Here is an 18,005-nt window from a genome sequence, read left to right on the forward strand (position 1 = left end):
CCATGAGCTCTGCCTAAGGTACACTTTCCAAGGCTGTGACTGAGATAGATCTAGAAGAAAGTGAGAAAGTGCAGAAGCGAGTTACAAGAATCGTTCCAGAAAAGAGGAACTTGAATGATGAGAATAGATTAGAGAAGTTGGGACAGTTCTCCTTGGAGACAAGAAGGCTGAGAGGAAGTTTTTCAAAATATTGAGTGAGCTCGATAGAGTAGGTAGTGAGAAACTTTTCCCACCCATAAAAGGAACAAAATCAAAAGCACCTTGATTTAAAGTGACGTGTTAAAGAAGCAAGGGTGGTGTGAGAAAATAACCTTTCTCACACAGCAAGTAGTTAGGGAATGCACTGCCTGGAAATATGGTGGAGACAGTTCAGTTGAGACATTTAGGAGAACATTGGTTGGTTATTTGAATAAAAATTGCATGTATGGAAATGGAGAAAAAGCAGAAGTTTGGCACAAGATAATGATACCCATTGAAGAGCTAGTGTTGCAGGCACAATGGGCTGAATGGCCTCCTTTTGCGCTGTAACAATTCAGCAGTCATGGACAAGCACCCAGACATGGGTATATAGGTAACCCTTCCTGATGAAGGCCTTATGTCTGAAACGTCGACTCTCTTAACCCTCAGATGCTGCTTGATCTGCTGTACTTTTCCAGTGCCACACTTTTCCATTCTATATAGGTAACTGGCTTACTATAACCTGATGAATTTGAAGGAATCTAGTTAGAAAGGTTAATGGAGCCTTTGTATCCTGAGGACTGGAAAACAATGGTGTGACGATTCTGTTTCAGCCATCAAAGCCCTGGATAGAACACTCCAAAAGCAAGGTGCGTATTTCTGGACACTACTGCCTAGGAGGGATATCCTGACTTGGAAGTGTGGGTTCATGAGAAAGTTGCCTGAACTCCAAGATTATTAAAGAGATGCCTCCTGCCTTGTACGGAAGTGAGTGTTGGCAATCCAGAAGGAAAAGCCAGTAAGTCCTGTGAATGACACATACCGGTCCAACTCGTCAAAATGGAGCTCCAGTTCATTCATTTCCAACTACTTCTTTACTGATCACTCTCTCTGGCAATCCATTCCATCTCAGTCAAGTCCATTCTGGTTCTAATACAATGCGAACATACTGTGCACACTTTTGTGGATCAGTCAGTAGATCAGAGTTGGAATTCAGCCTGATTGTTTATCTTCCTCAGACAGTGGCCATAATCCGGCTGTCATCACCTGTAACTAGCTAACTCGGCTTTGACATGATGTTACTTTTCCACAGCCTGTATGCCTATAGCATTAAGCCGATAGCCATTACTCAATCTGAATGCCTGTGTGTGAAGACATGCTGAGTTCATTATAGATCACATCAGAATCACATTGAAAGACAAATGCCATGTTGTCCATATTCAAACTCTCAAAGCTCTCTACCTGACTTAAATATAGCTGCCATAATCTAAGTGATGGAACAATGAAGGAATAGATAGAAACAAAGAAAGAAAGAACAATACAGAACAGGAACAGCCCTCTGGTTCTCTGAGCCTGTGCTGACACATTCTTCCCATTCCAGACTAAAACTGTCTTCACTTACAGGATCGGTGTCCCGCTATTCCCTTCCTTTTCATGTATTCATCCAGGTGCATCTTGAATGCTGCTGTTGTGTTTGCTTCCACCGCTACCTCTGGCAGCGCATTCCAGGCACTCACTATCCTTTGTGTGATAAACCTGCCTCGCACATCTCTTTTAAACTTCTCCCCATACCCCTGAACCTTGAACCTGTGTCCCCTGGTAATTGACCTCTCTGCCCTGCAGAAAAGCCTCACACTATCCACTTTATCCATCCATTCACAATCTTACAAACTTTGATCAGGTCACCCCTCAATCCCCTGCATTCCAGTGAAAACAAACCCAGCCTATCCAACCTTTCTGCACAGCTAAAACCCCCTGTATCAGGCATCATCCTGATAATCCTTTTCTGAACCTTCTCCAAAGCGTCCACATTCTTCTGGTGGTGCGGTGACCAGAATTGCCCACAATATTCCAAGTGTGGCCTAACTAAAGTCCTATAAAGCTGCAGCATAACTTGCCTACCTTAATACTCAATTTCTGTTCCAATGAAGTGAGGTATGTTATTGGCCTTTTTTACTACCTTATCTCCCTGTGCTGCCACCTTCAGTGACCTGTGGACCTGCATATCCAGATCTCTCTGCATATCAAAACTCCTAAGGATTCTGCTATTCACTGTATAATTTCCACCTATACTTGACCATCCAAAATGTATACCTCACATTTGTCTGGATTAAACTGCATTTGTCATTTTCCTGCCCATGCCTCCAACTGATCTATATCCTGCTGTATCCTCTGACAATCCTCTTCACTATCAGCAACTCCACCAATCTTTATATCGTCTGTAAATTTACTAATTAGACCAGCCATGTTTTCCTCCAAATCATTATGTCAACCACAAACAGCAGAGATCCCAGCATTGATCCCTGTGGTACACCGCTAGTCACAATCCTTCATTCCAAAAAGTATCATTCCATTGCTACCCTCAGTCTCCTGTGACTAATCCAGTCCTGTATCCATCTTGCAAACTCACCCTGATACCAAATGACTTCACCTTTTGTACCAGTTTGCCATGAAGGACCTTGTCAAAGGTTTTACTGAAGCACAATCTCCACCGCAGAAAATGATACCGTTTATCGCTAGTAAGTCCATATGCTTCTGCATGCGTATAGATCTTGTCCCTGAGAAACTTTCCTGATAATTTCCCTCCCATCGATGTGAGGCTAATAGGCCTGTAATTTGCTGGATTATCCTTGCTACCCTTCTTAAACAATGGGACAGCACTGGCTATTCTCCCGTCTGCTGGGACCTCACCTGTAGCCGAAGAGGACACAATGATGTCTGTCAATACTCCAGCAATTTGTTCTCTTGCCTTCTTCAATATTCTGTGATAGATCCCATCAGGACGTGGGGACATATCTACTTTAATACTTTTTAAAATACAAAACTCCTCTTCCTTTTTAATGGCAACTTGGCTTAGAAACTTGACACTCCCTTCTCTGAGATCATCCTCTACCAATTCCTTCTCTTTGTTGAATACTGACACGAAGTATTCGTTTAGAGCCTCTGCTACCTCTTCTGGCTCCACACATGTTTGCTAATAACTTTTCATGACCTCTTTTAGCCCTTCTAATTCCTTATTTAAATTTGTCATTGAGTATAGAGATGTACAGCATAGAAACAGACCCTTCGGTCCAACTCGTCCATTCCAACATGATATCCCAACTCAATCTAGTCCCATTTGCCAGCATCTGGCCCATATCCCTTTAAACCCTTCCATACATGTACCACCCTTTATGTGAAAATGTTGCCCCTGAGGTCTCTTTTATATCTTTCCCCTGTCACCCTAAACCTATGCCCTCTAGTTCTGGACTCTCTCAGCCCAGGGAAAAGACTTTGTCTATTTTTCCTATCTATGTCCCTCATGATTTTATCAACCTCTATAAGGTCACCCCTCAGCCTCTGATGCTCCAGGAAAAACAGCCCCAGCCTATTCAACTCGCCCTATAGCTCAAATCCTCCAACCCTGGTAACATCCTTATGAATCTTTTCTGAACTTTTCAAGTTTCACAACATCTTTCCGATAGGAAGGAGACCAGAATTTCACGCAATATTCCAAAAGTGGCTGACCCAATGTCCTATACAGCTGCAACATGACCTGCCAACTGCCGTACTCAATATCCTGACTAATAAAGGAAACCATACCAAATGCCTTCTTCATTATCCTATCTACATGCAACTCCACTTTCAAGGAGCTATGAACCTGCACTCCAAGGTCTCTTTGTTCAGCAACACTCCCTAGGACCTTACCATTAAGTGTATAAGTCCTGCTAAGATGTGCTTTCCCAAAATGCAGCACTTCGCATTTATCTAAATTAAACTCCATCTGCCACTCCTCAGCCCATTGGCCCATCTGGTCCAGATCCTGTTGTAATCTCAGATAACCCTCTTCGCTGTTCACGACATCTCCAATTTTGGTGTCATCTGAAAACTTACTAACTGTACCTGTTATGCTCGCATCCAAATCATTTATATAAATGATGAAAAGTAGTGGACCCAGCACCGATCCTTGTGGCACTCCACTGGTCACAGGCCTCCAGTCCTCAACTCTCTCCAACCCTCCACCACCACCCTCTTTCTTCTACTTTTGAGCCAGTTCTGTATCCAAATGGCTAGTTCTCCCTGCATTCCATGAGATCTGACCTTGCTAATCAGTCTCCCATGGGGAACCTTGTCGAACACCTTACTGAAGTCCATATAGATCACATCTACCGCTCTGGCCTCCTCAATCCTCTTTGTTACTTCTTCAAAAAACTCAATCAAGTTTGTGAGACATGATTTCCCAAGCTCAAAGCCATGTTGACTATCCCTAATCAGTCCTTGCCTTTCCAAATACATGTAAATCCTCTTCCTCAGGATTCCCTCCAACAACTTGCCCATCCGCGACATCAGGTTCACTGGTCTATAGTTCCCTGGCTTGTTCTTACCACCCTTCTTAAATAGTGGCACCACGTTAGCCAACCTCCCCTTTTCCAGCACCTCACCTGTGACTATTGATGATGCAAATATCTCAGCAAGAGGCCCAGCAATCACTTCCTTAGCATCCCACAGAGTTCTAGGGCACACCTGATCAGGTCCTGGGGAATTATCCACTTTTATGCGTTTCAAGACATCCAGCACCTCTTTCTATGTAATATGAACATTTTTGAAAATGTCACCATCTATTTCCCTACATTCTGTATCTTCCATATTTTCTCCACAGTAAGCACAGATGCAAAATACTTGTTTAACATGTGGCTGAGAGGCTGATGCAGCAGGGAGGGTTTCAGATACCTAGACCATTGGAATACCTTCTGGGGAAAGTGGGATCTGTACATGAAGGATGGGTGCACCTGAACTGGAGGGGCCCAATGTCCTGGGAGGGAGATTTGCTCGTCTGATTCGGGAGAGTTTAAACTAGATTGGCAGGGGGGTGGGAATCAGAGCCACATATCTGAGAGTGGGACAATTGCAGATTGGGCAGTGACAGGATGTAGTGAAACAAAGGGATTGGTTAAAGTGTGTCTGCTACAATGTAATGAGTGTCAGAAATAAGAGTGACGAACTTAAGAGCATGGATCAGTACCTGGGGATACGATGTTGTGGCCATAACAAAGACATGGTTTTCACAAGGGCAGGAATGGTTGCTTGATGTCCCAGGGTTTAAAACATTTAAACCCTGGGACCGTTTAGAACCCTCAGACATTTAAACCCTCAGACCGTGTCTTCAGAATCCTTAAGGGGGAGGGTGTGCAGCCAGAAGTCGTGGTACACATTGGCACCAACGACATAGGTAGGAAGAGGGGTGGGGAGGTCATTCAAGAGCTCAAGGAGTTAGGCTGGAAGCTAAAAGCTAGGACAGACAGAGTCGTCATCTCTGGGTTGTTGCCGGTGCCACGTGACAGTGAGGCAAAGAATAGGGAGAGAGTGCAGTTGAACACGTGGCTGCAAGGCTGGTGTAGGAGGGAGGGCTTCAGATATTTGGACAATTGGACTGCATTCTGGGGAAGGTGGGACCTGTACAAACAGGACAGGTTGCACCTGAACCAGAAGGGCACCAATATCCTGGGGGGTAGGTTTGCTAGCACTCTTCGGGGGGGGTTTAAACTAATTTGGCAGGGGGATGGGATCCGGACTTGTAGTCCAGCAAGTAAGCTAGCTGTGTGTCAGGATGCCCAAGACTGTAGGGAGGCTGTGGAGAAGGTAGCACTGACAGGGACTACTTGCGGACACAGAGATGGGCTCAAGTGCGTATACTTCAACGCAAGGAGTATCAGAAATAAGGTGGGTGAACTTAAGGCGTGGATCGGTACCTGGGACTACGATGTTGTGGCCATCACGGAAACGTGGATAGATGAGGGACAGGAATGGCTGTTGGAGGTTCCTGGTTACAGGTGTTTCAGTAAGATTAGGGAGGGTGGGAAAAAAGGAGGGGGGGTGGCATTGCTAATTAGAAATGGTATAACGGCTGCAGAAAGGAAGTTTGAGGGGGATCTGCCTCTGGAGGTAGTATGGGCTGAAGTCAGAAATAGGAAAGGTGCAGTCACCTTGTTGGGTGTTTACTATAGGCCCCCCAATAGCAGCAGAGATGTGGAGAAACAGATTGGGAAACAGATTTTGGAAAGGTGCAGAAGCCACAGGGTCGTAGTCATGGGCGACTTCAACTTCCCAAATATTGATTGGAAGCTCTTTAGATCAAGTAGATTGGATGGGGCGGTGTTTGTGCAGTGTGTCCAGGAAGCTTTTCTAACGCAGTATGTAGATTGTCCAACCAGAGGGGAGGCCATATTGGATTTGGTACTCGGTAATGAACCGGGACAAGTGGTGGGCTTGTTAGTGGGTGAACATTTTGGTGATGGTGACCACAATTCTGTGACTTTCACCTTGGTTATGGAGAGAGATAGATGCGCACAACAAGGTAGATTTTATAATTGGGGGAAGGGAAATTACGATGCTGTAAGGCAGGATTTGAGGAGCATACGTTGGGAGCATAGGCTGTCAGGGAAGGATGTGGTGGAAATGTGGAACTTTTTCAAAGAGCAGATACAACATGTCCATGATATGTATGTACCTATCAGGCAGGAAAGAAATGGTCGTGTGAGGGAGCCTTGGTTGACGAGAGAGGTTGAATGTCTGGTAAAGAGGAAGAAGGAGGCTTACATAAGGTTGAGGAAACAGGATTCAGACAGAACAGTGGAGGGATACAGGATAGCCAGAAGGGACCTGAAGAAAGGGATTAGGAGAGCTAAGAGAGGGCATGAAAAATCGTTGGCGGATAGGATCAAGGATAACCCCAAGGCATTTTATGCGTATGTGAGAAACCTGAGAATGACGAGAACGAGGGTAGGTCCGATCAAGGACAGTAGTGGGAGACTGTGTATTGAGTCGGAAGAGATAGGAGAGGTCTTGAACAAGTACTTCTCTTCAGTATTTACGAACGAGAGGGACCGTATTGTAGAAGAGGAGAGTGTGAAATGGACTGGTAAGCTAGAAGAGATACCTGTTAGGAAGAAAGATGTGTTGGACATTTTGAACAACTTGAGGATAGACAAGTCCCCCGGGCCTGACGGGATATATCCTAGGATTATGTGGGAAGCAAGAGAGGAAATTGCAGTACCGTTGGCAATGATCTTCTCGTCTTCACTGGCAACGGGGTGGTACCAGGGGACTGGAGAGTAGCGAATGTTGTGCCCCTGTTCAAAAAAGGGAATAGGGATAACCCCGGGAATTACAGGCCTGTTAGTCTTACTTCTGTGGTAGGCAAAGTAATGGAAAGGGTACTGAGGGATAGGATTTATGAGTATCTGGAAAGACACTGCTTGATTAGGGACAGCCAGCACGGATTTGTGAAGGGTAGGTCTTGCCTTACAAGTCTTATTGAATTCTTCGAGGAGGTGACTAAGCATGTGGATGAGGGTAGAGCAGTGGATGTAGTGTACATGGATTTTAGTAAGGCATTTGATAAGGTTCCCCATGGTAGGCTTATGCGGAAAGTCAGGAGGCATGGGATAGAGGGAAATTTGGCCAATTGGATAGAAAACTGGCTAACCGGTCGAAGGCAGAGAGTGGTGGTAGATGGTAAATATTCAGCCTGGAGCCCAGTTACAAGTGGAGTTCCGCAGGGATCAGTTCTGGGTCCTCTGCTGTTTGTAATTTTTATTAATGACTTAGATGAGGGAGTCGAAGGGTGGGTCAGTAAATTTGCAGATGATACGAAGATAGGTGGAGTTGTGGACAGTGAGGAGGGCTGTTGTCGGCTGCAGAGGGACTTAGATATGATGCAGAGCTGGGCTGAGGAGTGGCAGATGGAGTTCAACCCTGCCAAGTGTGAGGTTGACCATTTTGGAAGAACAAATAAGAATGCGGAATACAGGGTTAATGGTAGGGTTCTTAGTCAGGTGGAGGAACAGAGGGATCTTGGGGTCTATGTACATAGATCTTTGAAGGTTGCCACTCAGGTGGATAGAGTTTGTAAGAAGGCCTATGGAGTATTATCGTTCATTAGCAGAGGGATTGAATTCCAGAGTCGTGAAGTGATGTTGCAGCTGTACAGTACTTTGGTTAGGCCACAGTTGGAGTACTGTGTGCAGTTCTGGTCGCCTCACTTTAGGAAAGATGTGGAAGCTTTGGAGAGGGTGCAGAGAAGATTTACCAGGATGTTGCCTGGAATGGAGAGGAAGTCGTACGAGGATAGGTTGAGAGTTCTCGGCCTTTTCTCGTTGGAACGGCGAAGGATGAGGGGTGACTTGATAGAGGTTTATAAGATGATCAGAGGAATAGATAGAGTAGACAGTCAGAAACTTTTTCTCCGGGTACAACAGAGTGTTACAAGGGGACATAAATTTAAGGTGAAGGGTGGAAGGTATAGGGGAGATGTCAGGGGTGGGTTCTTTACCCAGAGAGTGGTGGGGGCATGGAATGCGCGGCCCGTGGGAGTGGTAGAGTCGGAATCATTGGCGACCTTTAAGCGGCATTTGGATAGGTACATGGATGGGTACTTAATCTAGGTTAGAAGTTCGGCACAACATCGTGGGCCGAAGGGCCTGTTCTGTGCTGTATTGTTCTATGTTCTATGTTCTATGTTCTAAAAAGAACAGGGAGGGTGGAAAACGAGGAGGGGGTGTAAGCATTGCTAATCAGAGAGTGCATCACAGCTACAGAAATGAAGGTTGTTGAGGAAGGTCTGTCTGCTGAGTCAGTATGGGTGGAAGTCAGGAATAGCAAGGGAGCAGCCACCTCATTGGGGGTTTTCTACAGAACCCCTAATAGCAGTAGAGGGATTGAAGAACGCATAGGCAGGCAGATTCTGGAAAAATGCAGAGGTAGCAGGGTTGTAGTTATGGGTGATTTCAACTTTCTCAATGTCGACTGGAACCTCCTAAGTGCAGATGGTTTGGATGGAGCCATTTTTGTCAGGTGTGTTCAGAAGGGTGTCCTTACTCAGTATGTAGACAGACCGACGAGGGGAGAGGCCATTTTGGATTTGGTGCTTGGCAATGAGCCAGGACTGGTATCAGATCTCATGGTGGGAGAACACTTTGGTGACAGTGATCACAACTGCCTAACATTTAACATAGCCTTAGAGAGGGAACCGAACCGAGTATTTTGCTTCAGTTTTCTCCAAGGAAGGGACCTTATTGTGAATGAGAACTTTGAGGAGCTGGGATACAGGCTTGACCAGATCAAGACTGATGAAGTTGATGTGCTGGAAATTTTGGAAAACATTAAGAGGGATAAGTCCCCAGGGCCAGACCAGATTTATCCATGGCTGCTCTGGAGAGTGAGAAAGGAGGTTGCTAAGCTGCTGGGAAAGATCTTTGCCTCCTCACTCTCCACGGGAGTCGTACCGGAGGATTGGAAGGAGGTGAATGTTGTTCCTCTTTTCAAGAAAGGTAATAGGGAAATCCCTGGCAATTACAGACCAGTTAGTCTTACGTCTGTGGTCAGCAAAGTTTTGGAATAATTCTGAGGGATAGGATCTATGACTATTTGGCAAAGCATAGCGTGATTAAAGGCAGTCAGTATGGCTTTGTGAGGGGCAGGTTATGCCTCACAAATCTTATTGAGTTTTTCAAGGAGGTGACAAGACAGGTCGACAAAGGTCGAGCAGTGGATGTGGTGTATTTGTACTTCAGCAAGGCATTTGATAAGGTTCCCCATGGTAGACTCATTCATAAAGTCAGGAAGTATGGGATACAAGGAGATTTGGCTATCTGGATTCAGGACTGGCTGGCCGACAGAAGGCAGAGAGTGGTTGTAGATGGAAATTATTCTGCCTGGAGGTCAGTGTTGAGTGGGGTCCCGCAGGGCTCTGTTCTTGGACATCTGCTCTTTGTAGTTTTTACAAATGACTTGGATGAGGAGGTTGAGGTGTGGGTTACTAAATTTGCAGATGACACAAAGGTTGGAGGTGTCGTTGATAGTATCGAGGGCTATTGAAGGCTGCATCGCGTCATAGACAGGTTGCAGAGTTGGGCTGAGAAATGGCAGATTGAGTTCAACCTGGATAAATGTGAAGTGATGCATTTTGGAAGGTTAAACTCGAATGCTGAATGTAGGATTAAAGACAGGATTCTTGGAAGTGTGGAGGAACAGAGGGATCTGGGTGTAAAAGTACATAGATTCCTCAAAGTTGCCACCCAAGTGGATAGGGTTGTTCAGAAAGCATATGGTGTTTTGGCTTTCATTAACAGGGGGAATCGAGTTTAAGAGCTGCGAAGTTTACTACAGCTTTACAAGTCCCTGGTGAGACCACACTTGGAATATTATGTCCGGTCTGGTTGCCCTACTATAGGAAAGATACAGAGGCTTTGGAGAAGGTGCAAGGAAGGTTTACTGGACTGGAGGGCTTGCCTTATGAAGAAAGATTGAAAAAGCTCTGACTTTTCTCTCTGGAGAGAAGGAGGAAGAGAGGAGATCCGATCGAGGTATACAAGATGATGAGAGGAATAGATAGAGTCAATAGCCAGAGACGTTTCCCCAGGGCAGGATTGACGGGTACAAGGAGTCATAGTTTTAAGATATAGAAAGGTATAGGGAAAGGTATAGAGGAGACATCAGAGGTAGGTCTTTTACACAGAGAGTTGTGAATGCATGGAATGCGTTGCCAGCGGTGGTGGTGGAAGCAGAGTCATTGGGGACACATGGAGAGCAGTGAATTGAGGGGTGCGTAGGTTAAGTTATTGTATTTTACATTAAGATTTAACCTCGGCACAACATCGTGGACATAAGGGCCTGTTCTTTGCTGTACTTTTCTATGTTCTATGTATGGAGAAAGTGAGGACTGCAGATGCTGGAGATCAGAGCTGAAAATGTGTTGCTGGAAAAGCACAGCAGGTCAGGCAGCATCCAAGGAGCAGGAGAATCGATGTTTCGGGCATAAGCCCTTCTTCAGGAATGAGGAAAGTGTGCCCGAAGTTGATTCTCCTGCTTTTTGGATGCTGCCTGACCGGCTGCGCTTTTCCAGCAACACATTTTCAGCTATGTTCTATGTTTAGTATCTCCCCCATCTCTGTGGCTCCACACAAAGGCTGCCTTACCGATTTCTGAGGGGCTCTATTCTCTCCCTTTTATCCTTAACGAATTTGTAAAACCCCTCTGGATTCTCCTTAACCATATTTGCCAAAGCTATCTCATGTCCCCTTTTTGCCCTCCTGATTTCCCTCTTAAGTAAACCCATATTGCCTTTATACTCTTCTCGCTCGAACTATCCTGTCTATACCTAACATATGCTTCCTTCTTTTCATAACCAAACCCTCAATTTCTCTCGTCATTCAGGATTCCCTGCACATACCAGCCTTTTCTTTCACCCTAATGGGAATATACTGCCTCTGGACTCTCATTATCTCATTTCTGAAGGCTTTCCATTTTCCAGCCGTCCCTTTACCTGCGAACGTCAGCCCCCAATCAGCTTTTGAAAATTCTTGCCTAATACCATCAAAATTAGCCTTCCTTCAATTTAGAAGTTCAATTGTTAGATCTGGTCTATCCCTTTCCATCACTATTTTAAAACGAATAGAATTATGGTCGCTGGCCCCAAAGTGCCCACCAATACCCCATACCCCCGACCCCACTGACACCTCAGTCACCTGACCTGCCTTATTTCCCAAGAACAGATTAAGTTTTGCACCTTCTCTAGTAGGTAAATCCACATACTGAATCAGAAAATGTTTATATACACACTTAACAAATTCCTCTACATCTAAACCCTGAACACTATTCATAGTCCAGTTTATGTTTGGATAGTTAAAAATCCTCTACCATAATCACCCTATTATTCTTACAGAGGACTGAGATCTCCTTACAAATTTGTTTCTCAATTTCCCGCTGAATTTTAGGGGTGTATAATACAATCCCAATAAGGTGATCATCTCTTTCTTATTTCTCAGCTCCACCCAAATAACTTCCCTGGATGTATTTCCAGGACTATCCTCCCTCGGAATAGCTGTAATGCTGTCCCTTATCAAAAACTCCACTCCCCCTCCTGAACAAAACCTTTTCAGATATTAATATTGTGCTGAAATTATGCACAAATTTCCATTAAAATTTATGAAATCCTGAAAATCTCATGATTTCCTTTAGGAACAGCGAATTCTGTTAGAAACTACTTTTACTGTCCTTGGTAACACTTGTCTTTGTCCTATGGTATATCTGATTAGATTACTTACAGTGTGGAAACAGGCCCTTCGGCCCAGCAAGTCCACACCGACCCTCCAAAGAGCAACCCACCCAGACCCATTTCCCCCTTCACCTAACACTATGGGCAATTTAGCACAGCCAATTCACCTAATCTGCACATTTCTGGATTGCAGGAGGAAACCAGAGCACCCGGAGGAAACCCACGCAGACACGGGGAGAATGTGCAAACTCCACACAGACAGTTGCCTGAGGCAGGAATTGAACCCGGGTCTCTGGCGCTGTGAGGCAGCAGTGCTAACCACTGTGCCACTGTGCCGACCATGGTGACTTACTCTTGCTTTTGTGAATTCACTTTTGGCTAAATTTATTACTAAGCCAGTCAACTATAAACAGGTCTTTGACTAGTAACAGCTCCTGCTCACGTGCTTTCTCCATGAGTTACTATATATGATTGCACTGTTTGCACCATCGCATAAAATAGACTACTTCAGCTATGACTTGATTCACAAGTCTCTGGAATGTAGCCCTTCTTTCCTTATATACGCCTAGGGTTTCATCAGTTCCGATCCTCCTAGACTTTACGTATGTGTGCTTTTTCTTTTTGACAAAGGTGATCCAAGGTTCATGTAACTTGCCATATCTATCCTTCATTCTCACAAGAATGTGCTGCTCCTAAACTCTTATCAACTGCAGTTTGAAATATCACACATGTCCAACTTGCATTTACCCTCAAACAGCCACTTCTAATCAAAATTCTCCAGTTCCTGCCTAATAATGTCCCCCAATTTAGTACCTTCACCTGAGGACTGCTGTTATCCCTACCCATGAATACGTTAAAACTCACAGTATTATGTTCACTCGGTCCGAAATGATCCCCCCCTGAAACTTCGCTCACCTGGCCAGGCTTATTTCTCAAAATCAGGTCCAGTATAACCCTTGGAGAAAGTGAGGACTGCAGATGCTGGAGATCAGAGTCGAGAGTGTGGTGCTGGAAAAGCACAACAGGTCAGGCAACATCTGAGGAGCAGGGGAATCGATGTTTTGGACCTGATGACGGGCTTATGCCAGAAATGTCGATTCTCCTGCTCCTCGGATGTTGCCTGACCTGCTGTGCTTTTCCAACACCACACTCTTGACCCAGTATAACCACTTCCCTGGTTGGATTGTTTACAAACTGTGTCAAGAAACCCTCCTGAATGGCCCTTACAAATTATGCCCCATCCAAGCCACTAGCACAAAGTGAATCCCTGTCGATATAGGGGAAATTAAAATCACCTAGCACAACACCTCTGCTGTTACATATTCTCTCCTCTATCACCCACTGATTTTTGGGAGGCCTGTAGTATACTCCAAGTACTGTGATTTCTCTTTTCTATTTCTGAGTTCTATTCCTATTGCCTGGGTGCACGAGCTGTGTGATGTATGCTTGGGTGTCGTGTCCAGCTACATGGATCACTAAAGCAGGTACAGGAAATAATCACAAAGGCAAATGGAATGTGAGAATAAAAGGGAGCTGAAATTATGCTTCAACTATACAAAGCTCTAGTCAGACACACATGAAAGAATCTGTAGCAGTTTTATGTGACATCTAAGGATTGATAAATATTGGTTTTGGAGGGAAAGCAGCATGTACTATAATGATAACTGAACTCCAATGATCGAATTATGATGAAAGATTTGAACAAGGAAGGTTGTAATCAGTGCAAAGATAAGGGTAGTTACAGAGAAACCACTTCTGCCTGCTGGGGTATCTAGGGCGAAGGGACATAGTCAAAAATGTTGAACCAGACCTTCTAGGAAAAAAAATGAAGAAACAGTTCTGAAAACAGAAAGTGATACTAGTTTGGAACTCTCTCCCACAGGAAACAATTACATTAGGTCACAGACCAGCCGTGGTTACACTGAATGCTAGAACAGGTCCTAGTTATAAAATGAACTTCTTCTGTTTCTTTACTAAATATATATCAAGAGCTGTACAAGTTTATCAATGCATATCACCGTGAGGGAAACTTCAAAGGAATTGCAGTTTGCCATCCCATTCATTACTTTGGGTCATTAAATTGTGTAATAGTTTTGTAGATGGCCCAAGGTTGAAGGTAGGTACAGTCATAGAGCAATTGGGATAAATTTGAAGATGTACTATAAGAGTGTTCTGTTTAACCCTCCAAATAAATTTATTTTACTTTCAGTTCGTTACTGGCAGAAACTGGTGTATCAATTGACAATTGATCCCAATCTGAGATGTGTGACATAAAGGAAACATTTATCTTGGATCCTGAGTGTTCCTGAAAAGAAAGAATTGCCACTGAAGCCTTTTACCTTGCACTGATCAGAACAGAATTATGAGAATATCACATCTCAAAGGGAACAACAATTTATATCACATGAGAAAAGGATGCTAACTTATTGTCAAATGTTGGTTAGTAGAGTTGTTACCATGGAGACTAATCAGCACCCACTCATAAACTAATTAATATCCTCTTCTTAAGTTGTATAAGTTGTTGTTCCCATTGAGATTTGAGACTTTTGCAATTCTATCCTGATCATTGCAAGACACAAGCTTCAACAATCCAACTCTTCTATCAGCAATGCTCAAGTTCCATTCTTTCAAGTGACTATTAACCAGATCCTTTTATTTTTAAAATTTATCTTGCGATAACATCACTGACAAAGTTGGTATTTACTGGCCATATGCAATTGACCATGAGAAAGAGTGACCCAGCAACCAAGATGGCATGGTGGTATTTTATAAATATCAAAGTTGGAATGGTGTGTTAAGGGGAACATGGGTGAGATGGTTTTCCCATGCTGCTACCTTTTCTCTGTCTCAGTGCTAGGTCGTCAGATGCTGCAGTATATACAGGCACACTTACCGATGTAACTGACAATGGCACTTTCACCGATTCCAATTCAAGTAAGCTCTTTCTGGTCTTGCAGATGCAGGTAATCCACTTGCTGTATTCCGCCCTTATCTTAAGAGGTTGAAGCAAAGGAATTTATTAAATTTTGCGGCTGATAAATTAAGATTCTGCACATAATCTTCTAATCTATTTTTTACAGAAAAGCATGATGCACAGTTTAGAATAATTGACTGGTTCCACATTCTTTGGTGGCCAATATTGCTCCCAGTATTCACAGGTTAAACACGGAGCATAAACTAAAGTTCAGCTTACAGTACACCCAGCTCTACCTTAGAGGAAAATCATTATGAATTAGTCTATTCTCCTATACCTGGGCCACAGATACTTTGTAGTTCAGTATCAAGATGGTTGGATTTGAAGCTGATGCAACCTCAGATTTGTGGTGAAGTCATACTCAGCCTATAATGCAGGCGAACATGAAGGAAAGGGAAAGTGAGAACTCCTACTTATGTTCCAACCTCCGCATGACCCAAAGTAGATATTTTTGGCACAATAAAGTGAAATATAATGGCCAATTTTTACACAGGCACATCCCACAAATGGCACTGAGATCACGAACCAAAAATCTGTGATAGACGAGGGATGCCTATTGGCAGGGATACCAGGAAACTTATGCTGTGGTTTGAAATAATGTTATTGCATCTTTCACTGAACAACAGGAGGAGGCCATTCAGCCCATCAAGTCTGCTCCATCATTCAAATAGATCATAGCTGGTTATGTACCTCAATTTCCCCATGCTTTATCCATATCTCTTGATGTCATTAGCATCCATAAGACTACTTCTGCCTTGAACATGCTCAAAGATTTACCGACAATATTTGTATGAAAGAGGAAACAGACCTTTCGTTTAATGCCTAAAACAAAAAACAGCCACCTCTGATGGCGCTACCCTCCGTCAGTATCATGCTGAAGCATTAGCCTGGACTATATGCCCAACATGCCTGCAATGGGATTCAAATCCTAACCCCATCAGATGCACAAGTTGGGGTGAGCCAGAACTGAGAGACCAGCGTCCACGGGTAATTTACATCCTTGGTTCTCAGCTTTCAGCATTTTGCTGAGGTTAAATGGGAACCATGTCTCCCAAAAACAGGGCAGTTGAGGTCAAAGGTCAATTGAAAATGTCAAGAATAAAATTGATTTTTTTTTGTTCTGTGAGAGGTCATGAGGGTCAATGTGGGTAGATGAGCTAACTAAATGGTGGAACATTTTTGAAGACTGAATGTCTGACTCTAGTTCCTATGTTGTGACTTATTCCATTCTAATGCAAACCTCAAGTACAATACCACATGCCTTGGGATTTAACACACAAAGGATGATGAAGATGAAGGTGCCTTGAAAACTGTTGACAATTGTAAATAAATAGGCCATCACGATTGTTTCCTCCTGAAAATGAAACAAGCCGAGAATCCAAGTACAGCCCAGGATAAAGATTTGTCCAATGGCTTTAAACGTCAGCATCCTGCAATGAGGGGCAAACTATTAGACATGGTAGTGACGGAAACACTTATGAGCTCTACCAGACTCTGAGATGAACTATTAGTTTTTAAATATATCTAAACAATATACCTATCTTGCTCAGCAGCGAAACTGGGAAGAAGGTGGCAATGCACCCACCCATGCTCCCGGGCCACAGCCAAGTGATGTAGGGGGAGGTATGGAAGCTTGCTGTCAGCAAGAGAGGGAGTTTGGTACACATTTTCCCAATGCCAGATCCTGCAATAAGACACTGGTACACCTGTGAATGAAGCACTCAACAGGGTTTGCTTTTTGCGGTCCCATAATGATGGTTAACCCCAATCATTACTGGCTGAATACAGCCAGAACAGCTTTGGGTGTTCTTTTGATAATCATAATATGTTCTACTGTTCCTTTCTTTCATACTACCCCAGTCCTTCATTCCATTTGAGCATTCATTAATTAGCCTAGCACCACACAGACACCACTAACCCTCCTCCAGAAAGCCATTATTGATTGCAATGAAATCATAATTTCATATCTTCAGAACAAGGCCACCTGCAAGGATGTGAATGTACAATCTTTTTACTTGAGTTTAATATATGTGTCTCTAAACTTCAGTTCAGGTACTTCTAATTATTCTTTTGAGAGATGTGGACAATGCTAACTAGGCCAGCATTATCGTCCTTATTGCCCTTGAGAAAATACTGGTTAGTTGCTTTCTTGACCTGCTGTAGGCCATGCAGTGTAGATACAGTTACAGTGTTGTTAGGAAGGGGGTTCCAAGATTTTGACCCAGTGATATTGAAGGAATGGTGATGTACTTGCAGGTCAGAATGGTGTGTGGCTTGGGGGCAAACTTGCAAAGGGTAGTGTTCTTATGTACCTGCTACTATAAGGTAGAGATCATGGATTTGAAAGGAGCTATTGAAGGAACCTTCGTAAGTTGCTGCAGTGTATCTTGTAGACGGTATACACTGTAGCCACAGTATACTGGTGATGGGAATGTATGTTGAAGATGGTGTATGTGGTGCCAAACAAGTGAGCTGCTTGGACCTCGATGGTGTCCAGCTTCTTGAGTATTTTCAGAACTATACCTATTCAGGCAAGTGGACAGTATTTCATCACACTACTGACTTGTGCCTTGTAGATGGTTTTGGGAGGCTGGGCAGGAACAGAATTCCCAACCTGTAAACAATGGAATGAGGGAACAGGGTAACAGGAACTGCCCATCCAACTCCACATTGATGAGGTCCCAGTCGTTTAGATCAGGACTGATTTGTACCTGAACTCCATCTAACCACCTTGCTTCTACATCCCTTACTTAAAGAAAAAATATTAATCTCATCCTTGATATTTTTGCTGATCCTCATCATGGCTCTCCTCCAAGACTC

General features: G+C 43.9%; 1 protein-coding gene across 5 annotated transcripts in view; it reads right to left on the minus strand.

Annotated features, from left to right (window-relative positions):
* Window positions 1–18,005, minus strand: part of LOC122552181 (adhesion G protein-coupled receptor E3-like) — a 77,297-nt gene that overhangs the window by 807 nt on the left and 58,485 nt on the right. For all 5 annotated transcript variants that reach the window (XM_043694758.2, XM_043694759.2, XM_087983308.1 and 2 more), the window contains 2 exons: window positions 16,447–16,615; window positions 15,105–15,203 (listed from right to left, as the gene is read on the minus strand). In XM_043694758.2, the coding sequence (XP_043550693.2) occupies window positions 15,105–15,203; window positions 16,447–16,615 (268 nt within the window). The remainder of the gene's footprint in view (window positions 1–15,104; window positions 15,204–16,446; window positions 16,616–18,005) is intronic.

This window comes from Chiloscyllium plagiosum, unplaced genomic scaffold (assembly GCF_037043375.1).
Source record: "Chiloscyllium plagiosum isolate Xiang-an unplaced genomic scaffold, Cpla_swu_hap1 HiC_scaffold_45, whole genome shotgun sequence".
Classification (NCBI taxonomy): Eukaryota; Metazoa; Chordata; class Chondrichthyes; order Orectolobiformes; family Hemiscylliidae; genus Chiloscyllium; species Chiloscyllium plagiosum.